The sequence below is a fragment of the Heteronotia binoei genome, chromosome 10, assembly GCF_032191835.1.
Source record: "Heteronotia binoei isolate CCM8104 ecotype False Entrance Well chromosome 10, APGP_CSIRO_Hbin_v1, whole genome shotgun sequence".
Lineage (NCBI taxonomy): Eukaryota > Metazoa > Chordata > Lepidosauria > Squamata > Gekkonidae > Heteronotia > Heteronotia binoei.
This window is the reverse complement of record NC_083232.1, coordinates 48077793-48095433: the sequence shown is the minus strand read 5'-3', so window position 1 is coordinate 48095433 and position 17641 is coordinate 48077793. Positions and strand designations below refer to the sequence as shown.

Genomic DNA, 17641 nt, shown 5'->3' with positions numbered 1-17641 from the left:
CCCAACCATGGCTGTTTTGGCACTTTCAAAGGCATGGAGGGAGGGAAATGAGTCTTTTGTCCTATCACACTGTGGGCCTGGTCCCTCCCAGCATTTTTAAATAGCCCATTTTAGGATTTAAAATGGCATCCGCATGGCAGACATGAGGATGCTGTCATGTCTAATTTGTCCCTCAGTTGCCTTTCTAATCCAATCACGTCTCTAGCACTGGCACATTATGCCATCAATGGTTCTGGCATATCTTTAAAAGTCCTATACAATGCATGGAGAGTGAAAAATATGTTTCCCTACAGACCTCTCCTTCTTCCAAGTTCTCTTCAATACTGACTAGAACTGCCACCAACCTCTCCCTTCTTAGCACTATATAAACCCCAGCCAGGATATCCATAGCTCAAATGACAGAGCATGCAGCATGGGACCATACATGTCTAGCTTCCTGCTAAAAACATTTAGAACCTACAGGGTTTTGGTGATGGGAACCTCACAGGTTATGTTATACAAACAGGCAAGGAGCTGAAGAAACATAGCACATAGCTGACACTGCTTGGCTTAGATGCATCGCCTGTTCTTTACTGGAGGATGGAGACATCAAGGGAAGCCTCCAGTCCTTCAGCTGGAGGCGCTAAGATGATGCACCCACACAGGTAAGCAAGGGATGAGGAACTCATCTCTGCAAGTGTGACTGCTACACTTGTTGCTCCCTGCCCCCCACAAATGATTACTCTAAGCTCTATGGTACTTATTTGAGCAATGAATCATCCCTGGCTATGTACTGCCACTAAACAAGACTGGCTGCTGCCCTGGAACATTTTTTTATTTCTGTTCATGTATTCAGTTCTCTCCTGTGTCATAGCTCTGGGAGCAGTTGCTTGACGCATCTGCAGATATCAGTTCAGCAGGTATCTTTTACTTCTCTGCTTTCCCTACCAGGTTATGAACTTTGATGACATTACCACATTTATAACACATTTTGGTCTCAATTGGCAGACTAAGCTGGGGAAGAGCAGAGCAGTTGATCTATTATGATATTTCCATCTCACTTTTCTTTTCTGAAGAAAAGCAGCAGCTAACAAATACAAATTGGTAAAAGCAGGCCAATGGAAGGAGCCTTGCTGTTTCTTCCTCCCTTACTTTCAATCAGAATGACTGACCGCTGATATAGTCTTACTCCCCAAGACATGAAATGTGAGTTGAGTTGGGGATTTCCCCAACTCAACTCACATTCCACATCTGACCTAGACTCACCTTTAAAATAGCTGGGTGCTGATGGAAATCAGCTGCAAAGCACAGCATGGCAGTAAGAGGGGATTTGGCCTTCCCTCCTGCATGGCATTTGACAGCAAAATTTGGTAGGGAGGGGCTGTTTGTCCTACTACTGGTTCCACGTCTACCCAAAGAGCCCCTCCAGCATTTTTTGTTGCTAGGGTTGTCAAGTCCCCTCGTCATTCCGGCAGAGGGATTTGGGGGGTGTTCCCGGATGTCCCTAATGTGACGACATCACCCCAGAAGTGATATTATCACATCAGGGACATTGCACGATGACACTCTGGTTTTAGGGCAAAACCCTATGGTAGATGGTTTCAAACTATAGAATTTTGCCCTCAAACCAGAGCATCACTGTACAATGCCCCTAACGTGATGACATCACTTCCAGATAAAATAATTGTGTTGAGGATGTCACACAGCGTCATCACTGCTTAGGGGTGTGCTTTCCCCCGCCAGCCAGCTGGCTGGTGACAGGTAAAAGCCCTAAAAACTAGGAGAACCCCCACAAGGACCTGGGGATTGTCAATCTTATTTGCTGCCCAAAGCAGCAAGCGATGGAAGGGAGGTAAGCTAATGAGCCTCCTGCCATCACACTGTGCTCCACAGATGATTTTACCCCCCTACACACACGCAACCCACTATTTTGAATGTGAGTCTAGGTCAGACCTTAATATACTGTAAAATGCTACCCTGAGAGAGGAGGCTGATAGATGATGCCATCTTGTGGTCTCTACAAACCTTATGATACTAGGAGAGAAGAAACCAATCTAAAGTAGTAGTATGGAATTTTTGGCACAGGAAGGAAATATACAAATGTGTGAAAAACCATAGATTTTGGCACAGAAGGAAAGGGGTAAAGTTTCAGCAACAGAAGAGTGGTGGACAGGTTAAGATAATGGAGAATCATGGATGGTTTATCAAGGCTGTTTCAGTCATTTAGGTATTCTGGGACAGCACTGCATCCTCTTCCAGGTCTACACCCATCAACCACAAACAGAGGCTAGATGACCATCTGACAGCGATGCAGATCCTGTGAATTTAGGGGGAGGTATTTGTGAATTTCCTGCATTGTGTAGGGGGTTGGACTAGATGACCCTGGTTCCAACTCTATGGTTCTATGAATTCTACCTTGAATTCCACATAGCCTTTCCTTTTTCTAGGACTCATGCAAAAGGCATAAATAGCCTTCCACTTGTCTCTTCTCCTGGTCATTCTGCTGGAGCTGTGGATATTTGGTTCTACATGAAGATCTGGCATTAGGAAAATGATCACCTTGTCCACTGGATGGAGCCAGTATTTTAGGCAAGACCATATAACACAAGTTGCTGAATCTAAACAAAAACGCATCTCGGTGTGTTTCTCCTGTTTCTTGCTGGGCCAAGGCTCTGTTTCCAATACACCATGACCACAGTAAAGGCCGGTATTCCTGATCTGGCTAACCGGATTTCATCACAAGCTAATTAGGGTTGGCCCTGGTTAGTATCTGAACGGGAGACCTCCAAGGACGATCAGGGTCATGACATAGAGGCATGCAATGGCAAACCACCTCTGAATGTTTCCTGCCTTGAAAACCCCACGGGGTCACCATGAGTCAGCTATGATTTGACAGCACTTTCCATCACCACTATAAAGTTAAACTGAGGTATTTCTACATCCTTAACAGAAGAGACCTGAAAGAACAAAAAAATGGTTCATAGTTCTCAGTAGCTGTAAAGCTGAAATGTGGTATACAATAGATCTTTGAAAAATAAGGTAAACTGTGTTTTTACATCAGTCTTCCTAATAAAGGCCACTACACAAGCTACAGATGGACATTCCATTGTTTCTTCTCAAACGTGGAAATCTGCAGGAGCAGTAAGAAGCACAGGACTTCTCCATTCACTTCAATAATCAATTACTCTGTGGAAGGGGGATTCCCAGTAGCATATAGGAACAAGTATCTATGCTTATAGAAAGCAAAATTTATTTAGTACTGTGTGTGTGTAAGAGGGAAAGGGGAGGGAATGCAGCATGGTATAGCCTGATCTTGTCAGATTTCAAAAGCTAAGCAGGGTCAGTACTTGGAACAAAGACCACCAAGGAAGGCTCTGCAGAGGAGGCAACAACAAATCAACTCTGCTTCTCACTTGCCTTGACAGCCCCTGCTGGGCTCGCCATAAGCCAGCTGTGACCTGATAGCACTTTACTCACACAAGAGAGAAATATTTTACACACACACACTGGAATATGGACCATAATAACAACTGCATAAATATTGATATATAAGCACATGCTGAAAACTGCTGAAGAGCTGTTGAGCTTTGATAACTTCTGTGGCTGCACCCATCTTTGCATGACCTGTTCAGTTTTGCCATTTGTTGTGATCCCAGGCCAAGAACCAGCCTGTGAATGTTGGTGGTTCATATCCTTGTTTCACTATTACAATTGGAGTGCCCTTATCTCGTCCAGAAGGATCGGTATCGATGTAACGTTTAGCTAAAACAAATTAATATGCAAGATATTACTTTGCATCATAGAAAAGTATTAACAGACTTCATGTTATAACTCAGTCAGACATTCCTAACCCCACATCTTCTTTCTGCTCTTGGTAATCCCCATCTCCTGTCTACACAGCTGTGCCTTTTCATCCACAAAGCCCCACCTCTGGCATGCTTCTTGGTCATACTAAAGAATGACAATTTGGGTAAGTGGATTTTATAGAGAGATTTATTAACATTTTAACAACTGAGCATTGATTAACTTTTTTGATTTAAGTATCCTTCAGCTGTACAATTTCAGCAACAGTCACACCACTGATATATAAAGACAGTTGCCTCATCGCAGCTAAGGATAATTTCTCTAGAGCATTTTCTGCAGGAGGACAGGCTTGGATGGTTTCCCTGTCGCTAGCACTGACAGTACAGGGGCTTCCACATGGCAAGTTTCCCTGCCCCAATCTCTCAGTAGCAGCAATCCTCCAAAGGGATCTGTCGAGGTTGGGCGAGTAGGCATCAACGTGGCAAATGAGGTTCAAAGTGGCCAAGTGCAAAGTAATGCACATTGGAGCCAAAATTCTAACTATAAATAAAAGTTGATGGGGTATGAACTGGAGGAGACTAACCAAGAGAGAGAGCTTGGGGTGTGGTAGATAACTCACTGAAAATGCCGAGACAGTGTGCAACTGCAATAAAAAAGGCCGATACCATGCTGGGAATTATTAGGAAGGGAACTGAAAATAAATCTGCCAGTATCATAATGCCCCCATATAAATCAATGGTGCGGCCTCATTTGTGTGCTGTGCTGTGTACAATTCTGGTCACCGCACCTCAAAAAAATATAATATAGCATTGGAAAAAGTGCAGAAAAGGGCAACATGAATGATTAAAGGGTTGAAACACTTTACCTATGAAAGGTTAAAACGTGGGGCTCTTTAGCTTGGAGAAACATCAACAGGGGTGACAAGATAGAGGTTTACAAGATTATTCATGGGATAGAGAAGGTAGAGAAAGAAGTACTTTTCTCCCTTTCTCTCAATACGAGAATGCATGGACATTCAATGAAATTGCTGAGCAGTCGGATTAGAACTGATAAAAGGAAGTACTTCTTCACCGAAAGGGTGATTAACACATGGAATTCACTGCCACAGGATGTGGTGGCGGCTACAAGCATAGACAGCTTCAAGAGGGGATATGGAGCAGAGGCCCATCGGTGGCTATTAACCACAGCATATTATTGAAACTCTCTGTCTGAGGCAGTGATGTTCTGTATTCTTGGTGCTTGAGGGGGGGCACAGTGGCCCCACTAGCACTTGGTTTTTTAGGCCACTGTGTGACACAGAGTGTTGGACTGGATGGGCCATTGGCCTGATCCAACATGGCTTCTCTTATGTTCTCCCCTCCTGCCAAATCAATGGGGCTTTTCAATTTTTTTAAAAAAATCTGTAGTTAAATATCATCATAACATTATAGCAATCTGTGTGAATTCCAAGATTTCTTTTTAAAGTCTCTCCTTTTGTTAGAGAGCTATATCTTTTCCCTTGTATCCCTGCAACAAAAAAACCAGCTAGAGATTTGCTTCTAAAAATAAAATGGAAGTTGGAAATGCAGAAAACCCGATGTGTTGGATGCTGTAACAAAATAGCTGTCATGTAGGTCCAACCTGAAAAATCCAAAGTTATCTAGTCACATGGCAGCTGTCCATACTTTCCCAAAACTTTGGAGCGAAGTAGGTTTGAGAAAGAGTGGGAAAATGCCAGGGAAACACCCAGGAAGTGCACAATATATCACAATGCTGTAGGGAAGTAGGAAAAAAAACACTTCCTGACAGCACTGAACCCAGGGCATATAACCATAAGGAAGAAGTTAAGGTGTCACAAGAAAAGATCTGGCAAGACACATGCATATGAGGAAACCCCATGTGGACAGAGAAATCATTATTAGGATACAAAAGTAATGTAAAAATAGACTTCAGTATCAACTTAATCTCCTGTGGAAACTGTAGTTAGTCTGGTGCAGCATTTTATAAGACTGTTTTCATTCACTGGAATGCTTTGGCATCTATCACAATTCCAGTTTGGATAATTTGAGCATTTCTCAGACTGCAGTTACAGGACCCAGGGTCCATGAGCCTTTTGTAACAAGCACAGGCCAAGCCCCTCTTCACACCCAGTAGGCTAACATGAAAATAAATCTCTCTTGGTTTTCTTGACATGAAGACAGTGACACAAGGAAGGGGATGGAATCAGCCTCTCCATTTTTCAAAGAGTGGGAGCTTGTACAGCTGTCAATCACCTGCAGTCACCTGGTTTTCAGATCATCTCAGAGCCCTTGTCAGAAAACACAGATTGGGATCCACTAGCTCTGAACAAGGAACTCTAATTGGCTGAATTCCAAGGTGGTGTAATCCAAATACTGTCATTATAGTTGCATTTGTCATAAAATTGAGATTTCCCCCCCACTGTTTTGCAATGCAAAAACATTTCACCAAAGGCACAGCAAGACACCTCTCTGCATTCAAGACAATAATAGCCAATTGTGATTTTCAGCTGAATACTAGAGCTTCAGGTTGCGTGTGACACTGGTGTTTTTCTATTTCTCTATGTAGATCTGAATGCATTCAACTATTTACCCTGGTTAGAAGTTACAGATTAGTAAGGATGTTTCTGGCTGACCCTGGCATAAAAGAACCTTCCAATCTATGGTTGAGACTGTGCAGAACTTGTGCCAGAACCTTCTGAGCTGTGGCCCTGTAGGAATCATTGTGAAACCTGCACTGAAGGCCATGTACAGGCAAAACACATATTTACTTAAACCTTTTATAGTGAAGCTGATATAGTTCTTCTTGTATTGTTCTGAATACATCAGACCATTGAAACCCATTCAAAAGCTCAGGAGTTAATTATGACAATCTGACAAGCCCGCCTCAGGTTCTTCTGACCACCGTTCCTCAATGCTGCACCCATCCTGTGCTTCAGGAAAGTAAGACCATTGCCTGGTGAGGGTTGAAGTTGGAAGTTGACTCCCACCTTGAAACAGCCACTGTGTGTGTGTTTGGTGAGAGTGACACAGAGGGCACCACAGGGTAATTATGTGGCTGTTTTGGTTGATAGTACCTGCAGATGGCCCTGACCTGGATAGCTCAGCCTAGCTCAATCTCATCAGATCTTGAAAGCTAGGCAGGGCTGATCATGGATGAGAAGTCCAGGGTTGCTATGCAGAGGCAGGAAATGGTACACCACCTCTGAAGATCTCTTGCCTTGAAAACCCTACAGGGTTAGCATAAGTTGGTTGCAACTTGACAGCACTTTCCAACACTATCAACTGCAGAGGAGGCTCTCCACAAGCTATGGACTAAGTACCACTGCAGTAGAGAATGAAAGACTCCATGTGGCATGTGCAGCTTGCTATGCACTTTGAGAAGGAACCCTTCAGCACATGATGGGCACCAATCAAGGTCTGTGAATTTTCTGAAAGCAAAATGGGGAAGAGGGAGTCTTCAGCTTGCTAAAGTTTGAGAGTTATTTGATTCCTTACCTGATTTAACTGACTCGGTACGTTCAGTTTCATTGGCATCTTTACCAATCCACACAAATACCTAAAGCATGACAAAAAGATACAGACACTGGTAATGGTGCAAAGCTGAAGCAACCCTGCAGAAAAACAAGTGGCCTACGGTCAAACATTTGGCTGATAAACTCAATCTAAGGTTCCCAGGTTCAACTCAGGAAATATCTGCATGTCCTGTTTATTATGCCGAGCTAAAGACCATTGGTCAAAGAAGCTAACAAATAAAGAAAAGGAAATATCTGTGGACTTTGGGGATGGAGCCAGGAGCAAGGTTGTGACAACATGACTGTATTCCAAAGGGAGTTCTGGCCATCACATTTAAAGGGACCATGCTCCTTTAAAATGCCTTCTCTTCATTGGAAATAATGGAGGTTGGGGGCACCTTCTTTTGGGACTCATGGAATTAGACCAATCTTTTTGAAACTTGGAGGTTTTTTTAAAGGAGAAACCATCACTTCCTTTAGGGGCTATACCTTTGCTTCCCTCCATCCTTCCCACCTTCAACTTGTGGTGCCATATGGGCTGACACAGGGAGACAGTTTCCAGCCTAGCCTTTTGCATGCTGTATGGATTTTCTGCTTTCAAATAATTGTTTTAATGCAAGTGTCTACAAAATGTGCTGCATCTTGAGATAACCTCACATGAGTTTAAAAAGAGCTCCCTTCACATGCCCAGAAAAAGGGCAGAGATCAGTACTATGCCTGAAGGATACTTAAAATAGTGAAAAGTCCTACTGGTCTCTGAGTGTCTCCAAAGGTCAACATGAAGTTAAGGATGAACTCAACTCTCTGAGTCAGTGGAGTGACAGGCTTCAGAGGAAAACACTAATTTTTTACTGGTTACTAAGGCTGGCCAATATTGGCATTGAAAAATGCTCTTCCTCCTCCCCACTGGTTACATTTGGATGTGATGTAGCAGACTCATTCTGCTGAGTGTGTAAATTGGGCTTCGTAAGCAATGTTCCCTCTAAGCTGAGTTAGCATGAGCTAGCTCACAGATTTTTAGCCTCCAGCTCACACATTTTTGTCTTAGCTCAGGAAGGATGACCCCAGAGCACACTAATTTATGCAGTAGCTCACAACTTTAATGCCAGTAGCTCACAAAGTAGAATTTTTGCTCACAAGTCTCTGCACCTTAGAGGGAACATTGCTCGTAAGTATCACAGAACTGCATTCATAAAATATGTCTTACCTGATCCCAAGTATCCAACAGCATGACATCATCTTCTGCTAAATCATCCTGAGTGAATTCTCCAGGAACCTCCTCAATCTAGAACAGACAATGAAAGCACTGCTGTATTGTATATTCCCCTAAACAAAATACCATAAACTAGTCTAAAATACTCCCTGATTTTATGAATGAACTTATTTATGAACAATATTTTTCTTTTGTGTGTGTGTGTGTTTACCTATTTTATTTTTCTTAATGTCTGTATCTAAGCCATGTGTCTGGTTGAAAATAAAATTTATTTCTTTTTTTATATAAAATAATTTTATTTGGTAACATATGGTAACAAATTATATTTCTTGCATCATTAATAACTTATTTTATCTATCCCATATATTACTTTCTACCCAACCCTCCCCCATTACTTGACCCCCGCCGGTGTTATTTACTTAAAATACTAATATTTAAAGGTACCCTTAACTAAAAAACCCAAAAATTAATATTCTTCTTTTTTTCTAAAACTTAATCATTATCAAAAATTGTCCAATGTCCTTTTATTTTTGACTCTTTTTCTACATATCTTCTGAACTTTTTCCACTCCATCTTAAAAACTTCTACATCATAGTCTCTTAAAATTCTTGTTAATTTGTCCATTTCACTCCATGTCATAACTTTTACAATCCAATCCCATTTCTCTGGTATTTTTTCTTGCTTCCACAACTGCACATATAATGTCCTGGCAGCTTATAGTTCTATCTTCTTTTGGAAATTTTTCCATTTGTAATCCCAACAGAAAAGTCTCTGCAATTTTCTTAAATTCATATCCCAAGATCTTAGAGATTTCTTGTTGAATCATCTGCCAATACTTTTTTGCTCTTTCACAAGTTCACCACATATGGTAGAAAGAACCTTTATGTTTTTTACATTTCCAACATCTATCTGGCATCTTGTTGTTCATCTTTGCCATTTTTTTAGGCGTCATATACCATCTATACATCATTTTGAAACAGTTCTCTTTAATACTATGACACGTTGAAAGCTTCATAGAATTCTTCCACAAGTATTCCCAAGTTTCCATCTGTATTTCTTTATTTACATTAATTGCCCATTTAATCATTTGAGATTTCACTACTTCATCCTCCTTAGACCATTTTAAAAGTAATTTATATATTTTTGAAATTAATTTTTCATTATCCCCAAGCAGAACCTTTTCCATTTCTGCTTGTTCTTTTCTTATTCCTTCAGTTTTGATATCATTATCCACCAAACTCTTAATTTGTTGCATTTGGAACCAATCATATTTATTATTCATCTCTTCAGCAGTTTTCAATTCTATTTTGCCACTTTGTATTTTTAATAATTGATTATATGACAAACACTTTTCTTCACCTATCTCAGCCGTTATCTTTATTACTTCAGCTGGCACTATCCATAACGGTCTTCTCTCATTTCCATATTTCTTATATTTCATCCATGTATTTAGCAAATTATTTCTTATATAATGGTGAGAGAAAAACCATCCATCTTCCGTTTTTCCATAATACAAATACATGTGCCAGCCAAATTTATTTCCGTGACCTTCCAACGCTAAGAATTTTTTGTTTAACAGCATTATCCATTCTTTTATCCACACTAAACAAATTGCTGCCTGATATAATTTTAAGTTCAGTAATTGAAATCCACCTCTCTCTTTCGCATCTGTCAAAATTTTCATTTTAATCCTTGGTTTCTTCCCAGCCCACACGAATTCTGACATTTTTCTTCGCCATTTATCAAATTGTTTACTGTCTTTCGCAATAGGAATAGTTTGAGACAAATACATTATTCTTGGTAGAATATTCGTTTTAATTGCAGCTATTCTACTCAGCAATGACAAATTAAGTTTATTCCATTTTAACATATCTTCATCCATTTTACGGCATAGCTTCTCATAGTTATTTTTAAACAAATCAATATTCTTCCTTGTTATCTCCACACCCAAATATTTTACCTTGGAGGTAACTTCACAGCCCGTCAGTCTCTACAAGGTCTGTTGCTTGTTTGTTTGCATATTTTTACATAAAAACTTTGATTTTTCTTTGTTAATACAAAGTCCCGCTAACTCCCCATATTCTTGTATTTTAGCTAACAACAAAAGTGTAACTTGTATGGGATTTTCATTTATAAACATTATATCATCTGCAAATGCTCTGTATTTGTAAGTAAATCCTTTTATTTTTAATCCTTCTATTTCTTAATCTTCTTGAATCTGCATCAGTAATATTTCAAGAGTCATTATAAACAACAATAGGGAAAGCCTTGTCTTGTACCTTAGCTAATTATCATATCTTCTGTGAGATCTGCGTTTATACATAGCCTTGCACGTTGTTCAGTATATATTGCTTTTATCATTCTTATAAAGCTTTCTCCTAGCTCCATTTTCTCCATTACTGCAAACATAAAATCCCAGTTTAAATTGTCAAATGCCTTCTCTGCATCCGCAAAGAATAATGCTACTTCCTTTTCTGGATGTCTTTCATAATATTCTACAATATTTACAACAGTTCTAATATTGTCTCTTATTTGCCTTTTGGGAAGAAACCCCGTTTGATCTTCCTTTATAAAATTTATCAAATGTTGTTTAAGCCGTTCTGCCACGATTCTTGTATATATTTTATAGTCATTATTTAATAGCAAAATTGCTCTGTAATTTTTTACATTTGTGACATCTCTATCTTCCTTTGGAATCAACGAAATAACAGCTTCCTTCCATGTGTTTGCTATTTTCCCTTTTATTCTTATCATGTTCATCAACTTCTGCAATTTCGATATTAACTCCTCTTTAAAGGTTTTAAAATATTTAGCTGTATATCCATCTGGCCCAGGTGCCTTTCCCTTTTTCATTGCATTAATTGCTGCTTTAATTTCTATTTTTTCAATTGGATCATTCAAAACTTTTTGCATATTTTCTGTTAAGGGTTCTATTTTTATCTTTTGTAAATACTCATCCATCTTTTCTTTATTTTAACACCTTTAAACAACTTAGCATAATACTTAAAATATTCTCTTTTTATTTCCTCTTGGTTAGCCACCTCCCTTCCATCTACCACAATTTTATTAATAATTTTATTTTCTCTCTTTTACTTCAGTTGCCAAGCCAAATATTTTCCAAGTTTATTTGCTCCCTCAAAAGATTTCTGCTGCAATCTTTTCAAATTCTATTCCAATTCTTTATTTAACAAATGTCTCATTTGCGTTTGTAGTATTGTAATTTCCCTTATAATTTTCTTTTTCCCTGGCCTTTTTCTCAACTCCCCTTCTTTTTTCTTTATTTCATTTTGAATGTCCAACAATTGTTTTTCTTTTGCTCTCTTATCTTTATTATTCAAAGTAATCAATATTCCTCTCATCACTGCTTTATAGGCATCCCAGACTGTCTGAAATTTTATATCATCTTTGTCATTCATTTGCAAGAAAGCTTTAGTTTCATTTTCTAGGGATATCACTATTTCTTTATTCTGCAGCAAATCTTCATTCAATCTCCATCTTCTCAACCTCTTAGACAATTTTGTAATCCACATTATTGGGTTATGGTCAGCACCAATTTTAGGTAAAATCTCTGTTTTCCTTGTTATAAAGAACTAAATCTTTAGTGCCCCACAACATGTCAATTCTAGAAAAAGTTTTATGTCTTGCTAAAAAAAAGGTGTAGTCCCGCACTTTAGGGTTAAATTTCCTCCATATATCCTCCAAATTTTCTTGATTGACCAATTCAAAAAAAGACTGGCAATTTTCCTTCTTTATTATTATTTTTCCCCCACACCTATCCAGTGTATTCTTAATTGTTCCATTAAAGTCCCCCATTATCAAAACTTGGTCATAGGTCAGTTCATCAAATTGTTTCATAATGTCTTTTAAAAAAGCATACTTTGCACCATTAGGTGCATACAGTCCCAATAACAACTTTTTTTGCATTTAATATTATTTCTACTGCTACAAATCTTCCATCTTTATCTTTAAACACTAATTTTGGCTCCAATTCTTGTTTAATATAAAAAATCACTCCCCTTTTCTTCTGTTCAAGATAAAATTCTAGTCCCAATTGTTTATTCCATAAAAATTTGTAATCCTTTTGTTTAATATGCACTTCTTGTAAACAAACTATATTACAATTTTGCTTTTTAATCCAATGAAATTGTCCTTTTTTGTGGTGAATTTAGTCCATTTACATTCCAAGACAATAATTTGTAATCCATCATGGTGCAAATTCTTTATGTTCTTCATGAAATCTATGCAGTTCCTGTGCATTTGTAATTGTGATTCTTTTCCCTTGAAGTTCAAAGCTCAAACCTTCTGGTATTATCCATCTAAACCTCATTTCATTGTCCCATAATTTTTCTGTCAGTTTTTTATATATTCGTCTATCATTTATCACTTGCCTTGGCAACTCCTTCATAATTCTTACTCTGCTGCCTCCCACTATCAATGTCTTTTCAAAGTTTTTGTTCATGATCTTCCCCACCATTTCTTTTGTCATATATCTTATGACAACGTCTCTTGGTAAATTATTTTTTTTGGCATAGAGTGAGTTCACTCTATACATATAATCATACATATTTTTAGTCACTTCAGGATCTTCCTCTAAAAATTCTGCAATTATTTTTATTATATATTCTTTCAAGTCACCATCTTCCTTTTCAGGTACTCCTCTCAGACGTATCTGAGTCTCCATCAATTTGCAGTCATGGATTGTCACTTTTTCTTGTATTTTCAACAAGATGGAGGTATGTGCTTTCATTCTCCGTTCTACCTCCTGCACTTTCTTAGATGTTTCCTATGTCACCTTTCTGAGATCTTCCATATCTTTTTTAATCTCTTCTATAATTTCTTTTTTAGATGCAGTTATAATCTCTTTCATGCCTTCTGGCCTCCATTGCCTCTAATTGATCCTGCATTTTTTCCAATGAAGCAACCTTTGCACGGGTTTGCTTGTGTTCTGACATTTAAACACACCGAAAATTTTGATCTCACCAATTTCAAATTTTACTATTAAGTTCAAAAGATTAGAACTTGCTTTTTACAACAAGCCTAATTTCGTCATCCTCAGAGCTTCCCAGACTGAGATATTAATTTTTAAAGTTTTAAATCCTTCAAAATAGCGGTCGCGACTTTTTGCTTCTCTCTAAAAAAAAATTTCTTTTAAAGGCTTCTAAAGTCCATTATAAACAATATGTCCAATAGTATTTATCTTCTTAGCACCACCTCAATTATTTCCAACAAGTTTTAATGTCCCGAACACTTTAAAAATATTATTTTCATTCTAACCTCCTTGCAATGGCCGCCAATGTTTCTCTATAGTATTATAGTCCTAGAGTAGGGTTTTCATCTGTTACTTCCTGCTTTACTTGCCACCAAATCTTGTTTTCGCTGGTAAAGAGATCTCACGATACTTGACGTACTTCCTGTGTTGATTGTATATGCTGCAGGTCTGTGATGATGGTGCTCTTTTTTCAAAACCGCAAGTAGACTAAGCAATAAATTCCTTCCCACTTTTTAGCACTGTCCTTTATTTATTTATTTATTTATTTATTTATTTATTTAATGACTTCTATCCCACCCTTCCCAACAAGTGGCTCAGGGCGGCTTACAATCACAGAAATCGAACATAAATAGACGTTAAACATAGAGCATTTAAATTAAACATTAAACCATTTAAAACATAGAACCATTTAAACAATTAAAATATTTAAAACATTGGGGGCAGCAACATCCAGTATAACTACGCTCAGTTTCTTGTATCAGCTAGTCATAGGCCAGCCGGAAGAGGGTTGTCTTACAGGCCCTGCGGAACTGGGCGAGGTCCCGCAGGGCCCTCACCTCTTCCGGCAGCTGGTTCCACCAGGAGGGGGCCATAATAGAGAAGGCCCGGTCCCTTGTCGATTTTAAGCGGGCTTCCTTTGGCCCGGGGATATCTAGGAGATTTTGAGTTCCCGATCTCAGTACTCTCTGGGGAACATGCGGGGAGAGACGGTCCTTCAGTCCAAATTCCAAATTTCACCTCTTCCTCCCTTCTTCTTCCAAGCTTTCCAGATTTCCATTTCCCACCTTCTGAATTTATTCTGTTTAACTGTAAATAGTCCCGGAATGAAAGATAGTAATCTGTACCTTTGCCCCCCCAGTCAGAATGAAGAGACAGACACAAAGTGTTGGGTATAAAACCGGGCCACTTTATTAAATAATTAATCAACCTATAACTGGCAGGGATGGGACCTGAACGGGACAAGCCACCCTGCCCCCAGCACAAGCCCGCCGTATTCGGGTTGTAGCTGAGCGGCCAGGCTCCCAGCCATTCTCCACCTGGGCTAGCATCAATCCCCCATGGAAAGATCCGCCCAGGTGAGGCTCTCCGTGATCTGCATTCCCCGCACTGAGCCGTGTAGCCCATCTGCGGTTCATACAGACCACCCGCACCAATGGTGCTAGGCCATAGGTGCTCCCCTGAAAACACTGTGGCCAAAACCTCCTCCAGTTTGAGAAGCTCTGGGCGGAGCCGGGGCTTATATAGCCCCTACGTCACGCCCAGAAACAGACCCGGATGTCCCGGGCCAAGCGTTCTGTTGCTTCCTCCTTCCGAGGGGGCAAAGACGGCCCCCAGCCTGAACGCCGGCGATGCCGGCTTGGCTGGGAAGGGCCGGACCTTTCTGCCAATTATCCAGATCCATACCGGTCTTGTGTAGCTTTAGATGTTTAGCAATGTCCAAGAAGGTTAGGATTCTGTCGCGCTTATGTCAAATAAATGACTCTGAGAACTTCTGCAGATGATTAAAATGCAACTCTTCTCCGGAGACCCCTCAAAGCCTCAAAGGAGCTCCCCCCCCCGGGACTCCCTTTTAGCCAAGGTAAATCTCCTCAAAGTTTTCTGTGCATATCTTGGACTAATCTCTGACTGAGAAAAGTAGGCAGTAGGCGTTAATTTGCCTTCCACTACCCCGAACAGAAGTTCCAGCTTGCTCCCGTTATGAGAAGCAGCTCAGCTCAGCATTTTCCTCCCCCAGAAGTCAAAAATAAAATTTATTTCTAAAGAAAATTGTATATACACGAAATATGGGATATGATATATATTTCTGTATGTAATTTCAATCTCTTCTGTCTCTTGGTTGGAATCCTGGCCAGTCTTGCTAGGATACTGTAATTTCTGTGATTTTTTTTACATATTTCTAAATGTCAATATGTAAATGCCATATTTCTAAATGTCAATTTCCACTTGGCCAGACAGAATCCAAGATGCTCATGGGGTGCATTCAGATATCACATGTAACCATGATACAACATAAGAACATAAGAGAAGCCATGTTGGATCAAGCCAATGGGCCATCCAGTCCAACACTCTGTGTCACACAGTGGCCAAAAAACCCAGGTGCTAGCAGGAGGTCCATCAGTGGGGCCTAGAGATGATAAAAGGGGGAGGAGACTGCATGAATCTGGATAGTAGCTAGGCTCATACACACTCCTGGTTCCTACCTCTCATCTCTTCCCACACCAAAAATTCTGGGTAAATACCAACTAATATAGCCAAGTGAACCCTCACAGCTAACTAAAAGCCCAACACAGGATTTAATCCCAGTTTGGAATCCCAATTAAAGAGGCTGGGGGGAATTAACTCCAGTTAACCCCATAAGAAACTAAGCCTAGATTTGTGGACATTTTTCCTCAACCTTAGTTACATATGATGTATTAACACAGTCATGGTGGCATTATACTTGCCCATCCACAGCACATAATTATCTCCCGTGTGACTCAACTGTCAGGAACCTCATTGCTGAGACCCTGAATATGAAGCTAGTCCCTATTTTTAAGCAATATACAAACTGCACATTCTCTGCAGAAGCAGTTCAGAAAGTATTTAATCAGAGAATGAAATGCAGCAAATCTGTTAAACTAACTAGACACCCAGTAATATTACAAAAGTCCCAATTAGCAGATTTTGTTCATAGGCAGCAACAGCACAGAACACTGAGTTTCTGTAAATCAGGGCAGATGTGTGTGGGAATATCTATCAGCACCTGCTAGTTCACTAATGAATAAGCTGCCATCCTTTGATAACCTATAAAGCTATTAATAGTGCCATCTCAAGCACACTTTCCTGGGACGGTCCTGAATAGGATTCTGAGTAGACCTGCTGATGATTGCTTTTTAATTGGAAAATAAAACAGTCACTTAATACGTATTTATTCTCTTCCCTTAAGTCAGATGTGACTTGCCAACACTTTTTATCAGCATATGGCCTTCCTTCTCAGCGGGGCCCCAAATCCATTTATGTGATTCTCTTACCCTCCATTTTTCTCTCTCACAACAATCCTGTGAAGTAGGTTAGGCTGAGAGTGCAGGATTGGTGCAAGGTCACCCATGATAGAATTTAAAGTCAACTAGATTTCGCTCTGTTAAAATAAATCCTCCCATGTTCTATAGTCAGTGTTCTTAACAGGCTCTCATGTTTCCAACTCTATTAAATTAGTGCAGGACTTTGCAATCTGAATGAATAATATGCTGTTAAGTCACACCTGACTCATGGGGACCTCATCCACAGGATGTTCAAGGCAAGAGATGGTTTCCAGCCATGAAATAAACAAGACAAAAAGTAACTAAGGCAGCAATTCTAAGCCAAGCTACTCAGGAGTAAGTCCCATATTTTTTAAATAACATCATTCAAGACTCAGATCATAGCAGAATGTATCAACATATGCAAAATCACCAGAATCAAATATATTCAAAATATAGCAGAGAGTATCTTAGACATACAATAAACCTGCCAGTCTTATTCGAACACCCATAGAGACGAGGTGGGTGGTCTTCTGATTCAGTCAGCAACTGGGCAGATGTCTGGTATTCTTTCTTTCCACCAAGAGCATTCCAGAACTCCCCTGGAATATACAAAACACAGCATATACTTGATGAATGTCATGTATTGAGGGAGTAGGCACTGACTTCCTCCTCCCATCAGTCCTCATTTCCCCTTGCTGTTGACATTTACCACCCTATCAGGCTGCCCCTTACTGAAGACAGGCAGAGAGAGAGAGAGAGAGAGAGACCACTCAAGCCATTGCCAGTCCTGAACCATTCTCTCCAAGCAGGAGACAGCACCTTTCTTCATTGCCAAAGAGAGTTCTGATTTCATGGATACCAAC

General features: G+C 39.8%; 1 protein-coding gene across 2 annotated transcripts in view; it reads right to left on the bottom strand.

Annotated features, from left to right (window-relative positions):
- Positions 1–3410: 3410 nt before the first annotated feature.
- The window catches only part of SCIN (scinderin), an 88454-nt gene continuing 74223 nt past the window's right edge, over positions 3411–17641 (bottom strand). For both annotated transcript variants that reach the window (XM_060248579.1, XM_060248580.1), the window contains exons 13-16: positions 17256–17377; positions 8502–8579; positions 7278–7338; positions 3411–3741 (exon numbers count right to left, since the gene is read on the bottom strand). In XM_060248579.1, the coding sequence (XP_060104562.1) occupies positions 3608–3741; positions 7278–7338; positions 8502–8579; positions 17256–17377 (395 nt within the window). In that variant the 3' untranslated portion in view covers positions 3411–3607. The remainder of the gene's footprint in view (positions 3742–7277; positions 7339–8501; positions 8580–17255; positions 17378–17641) is intronic.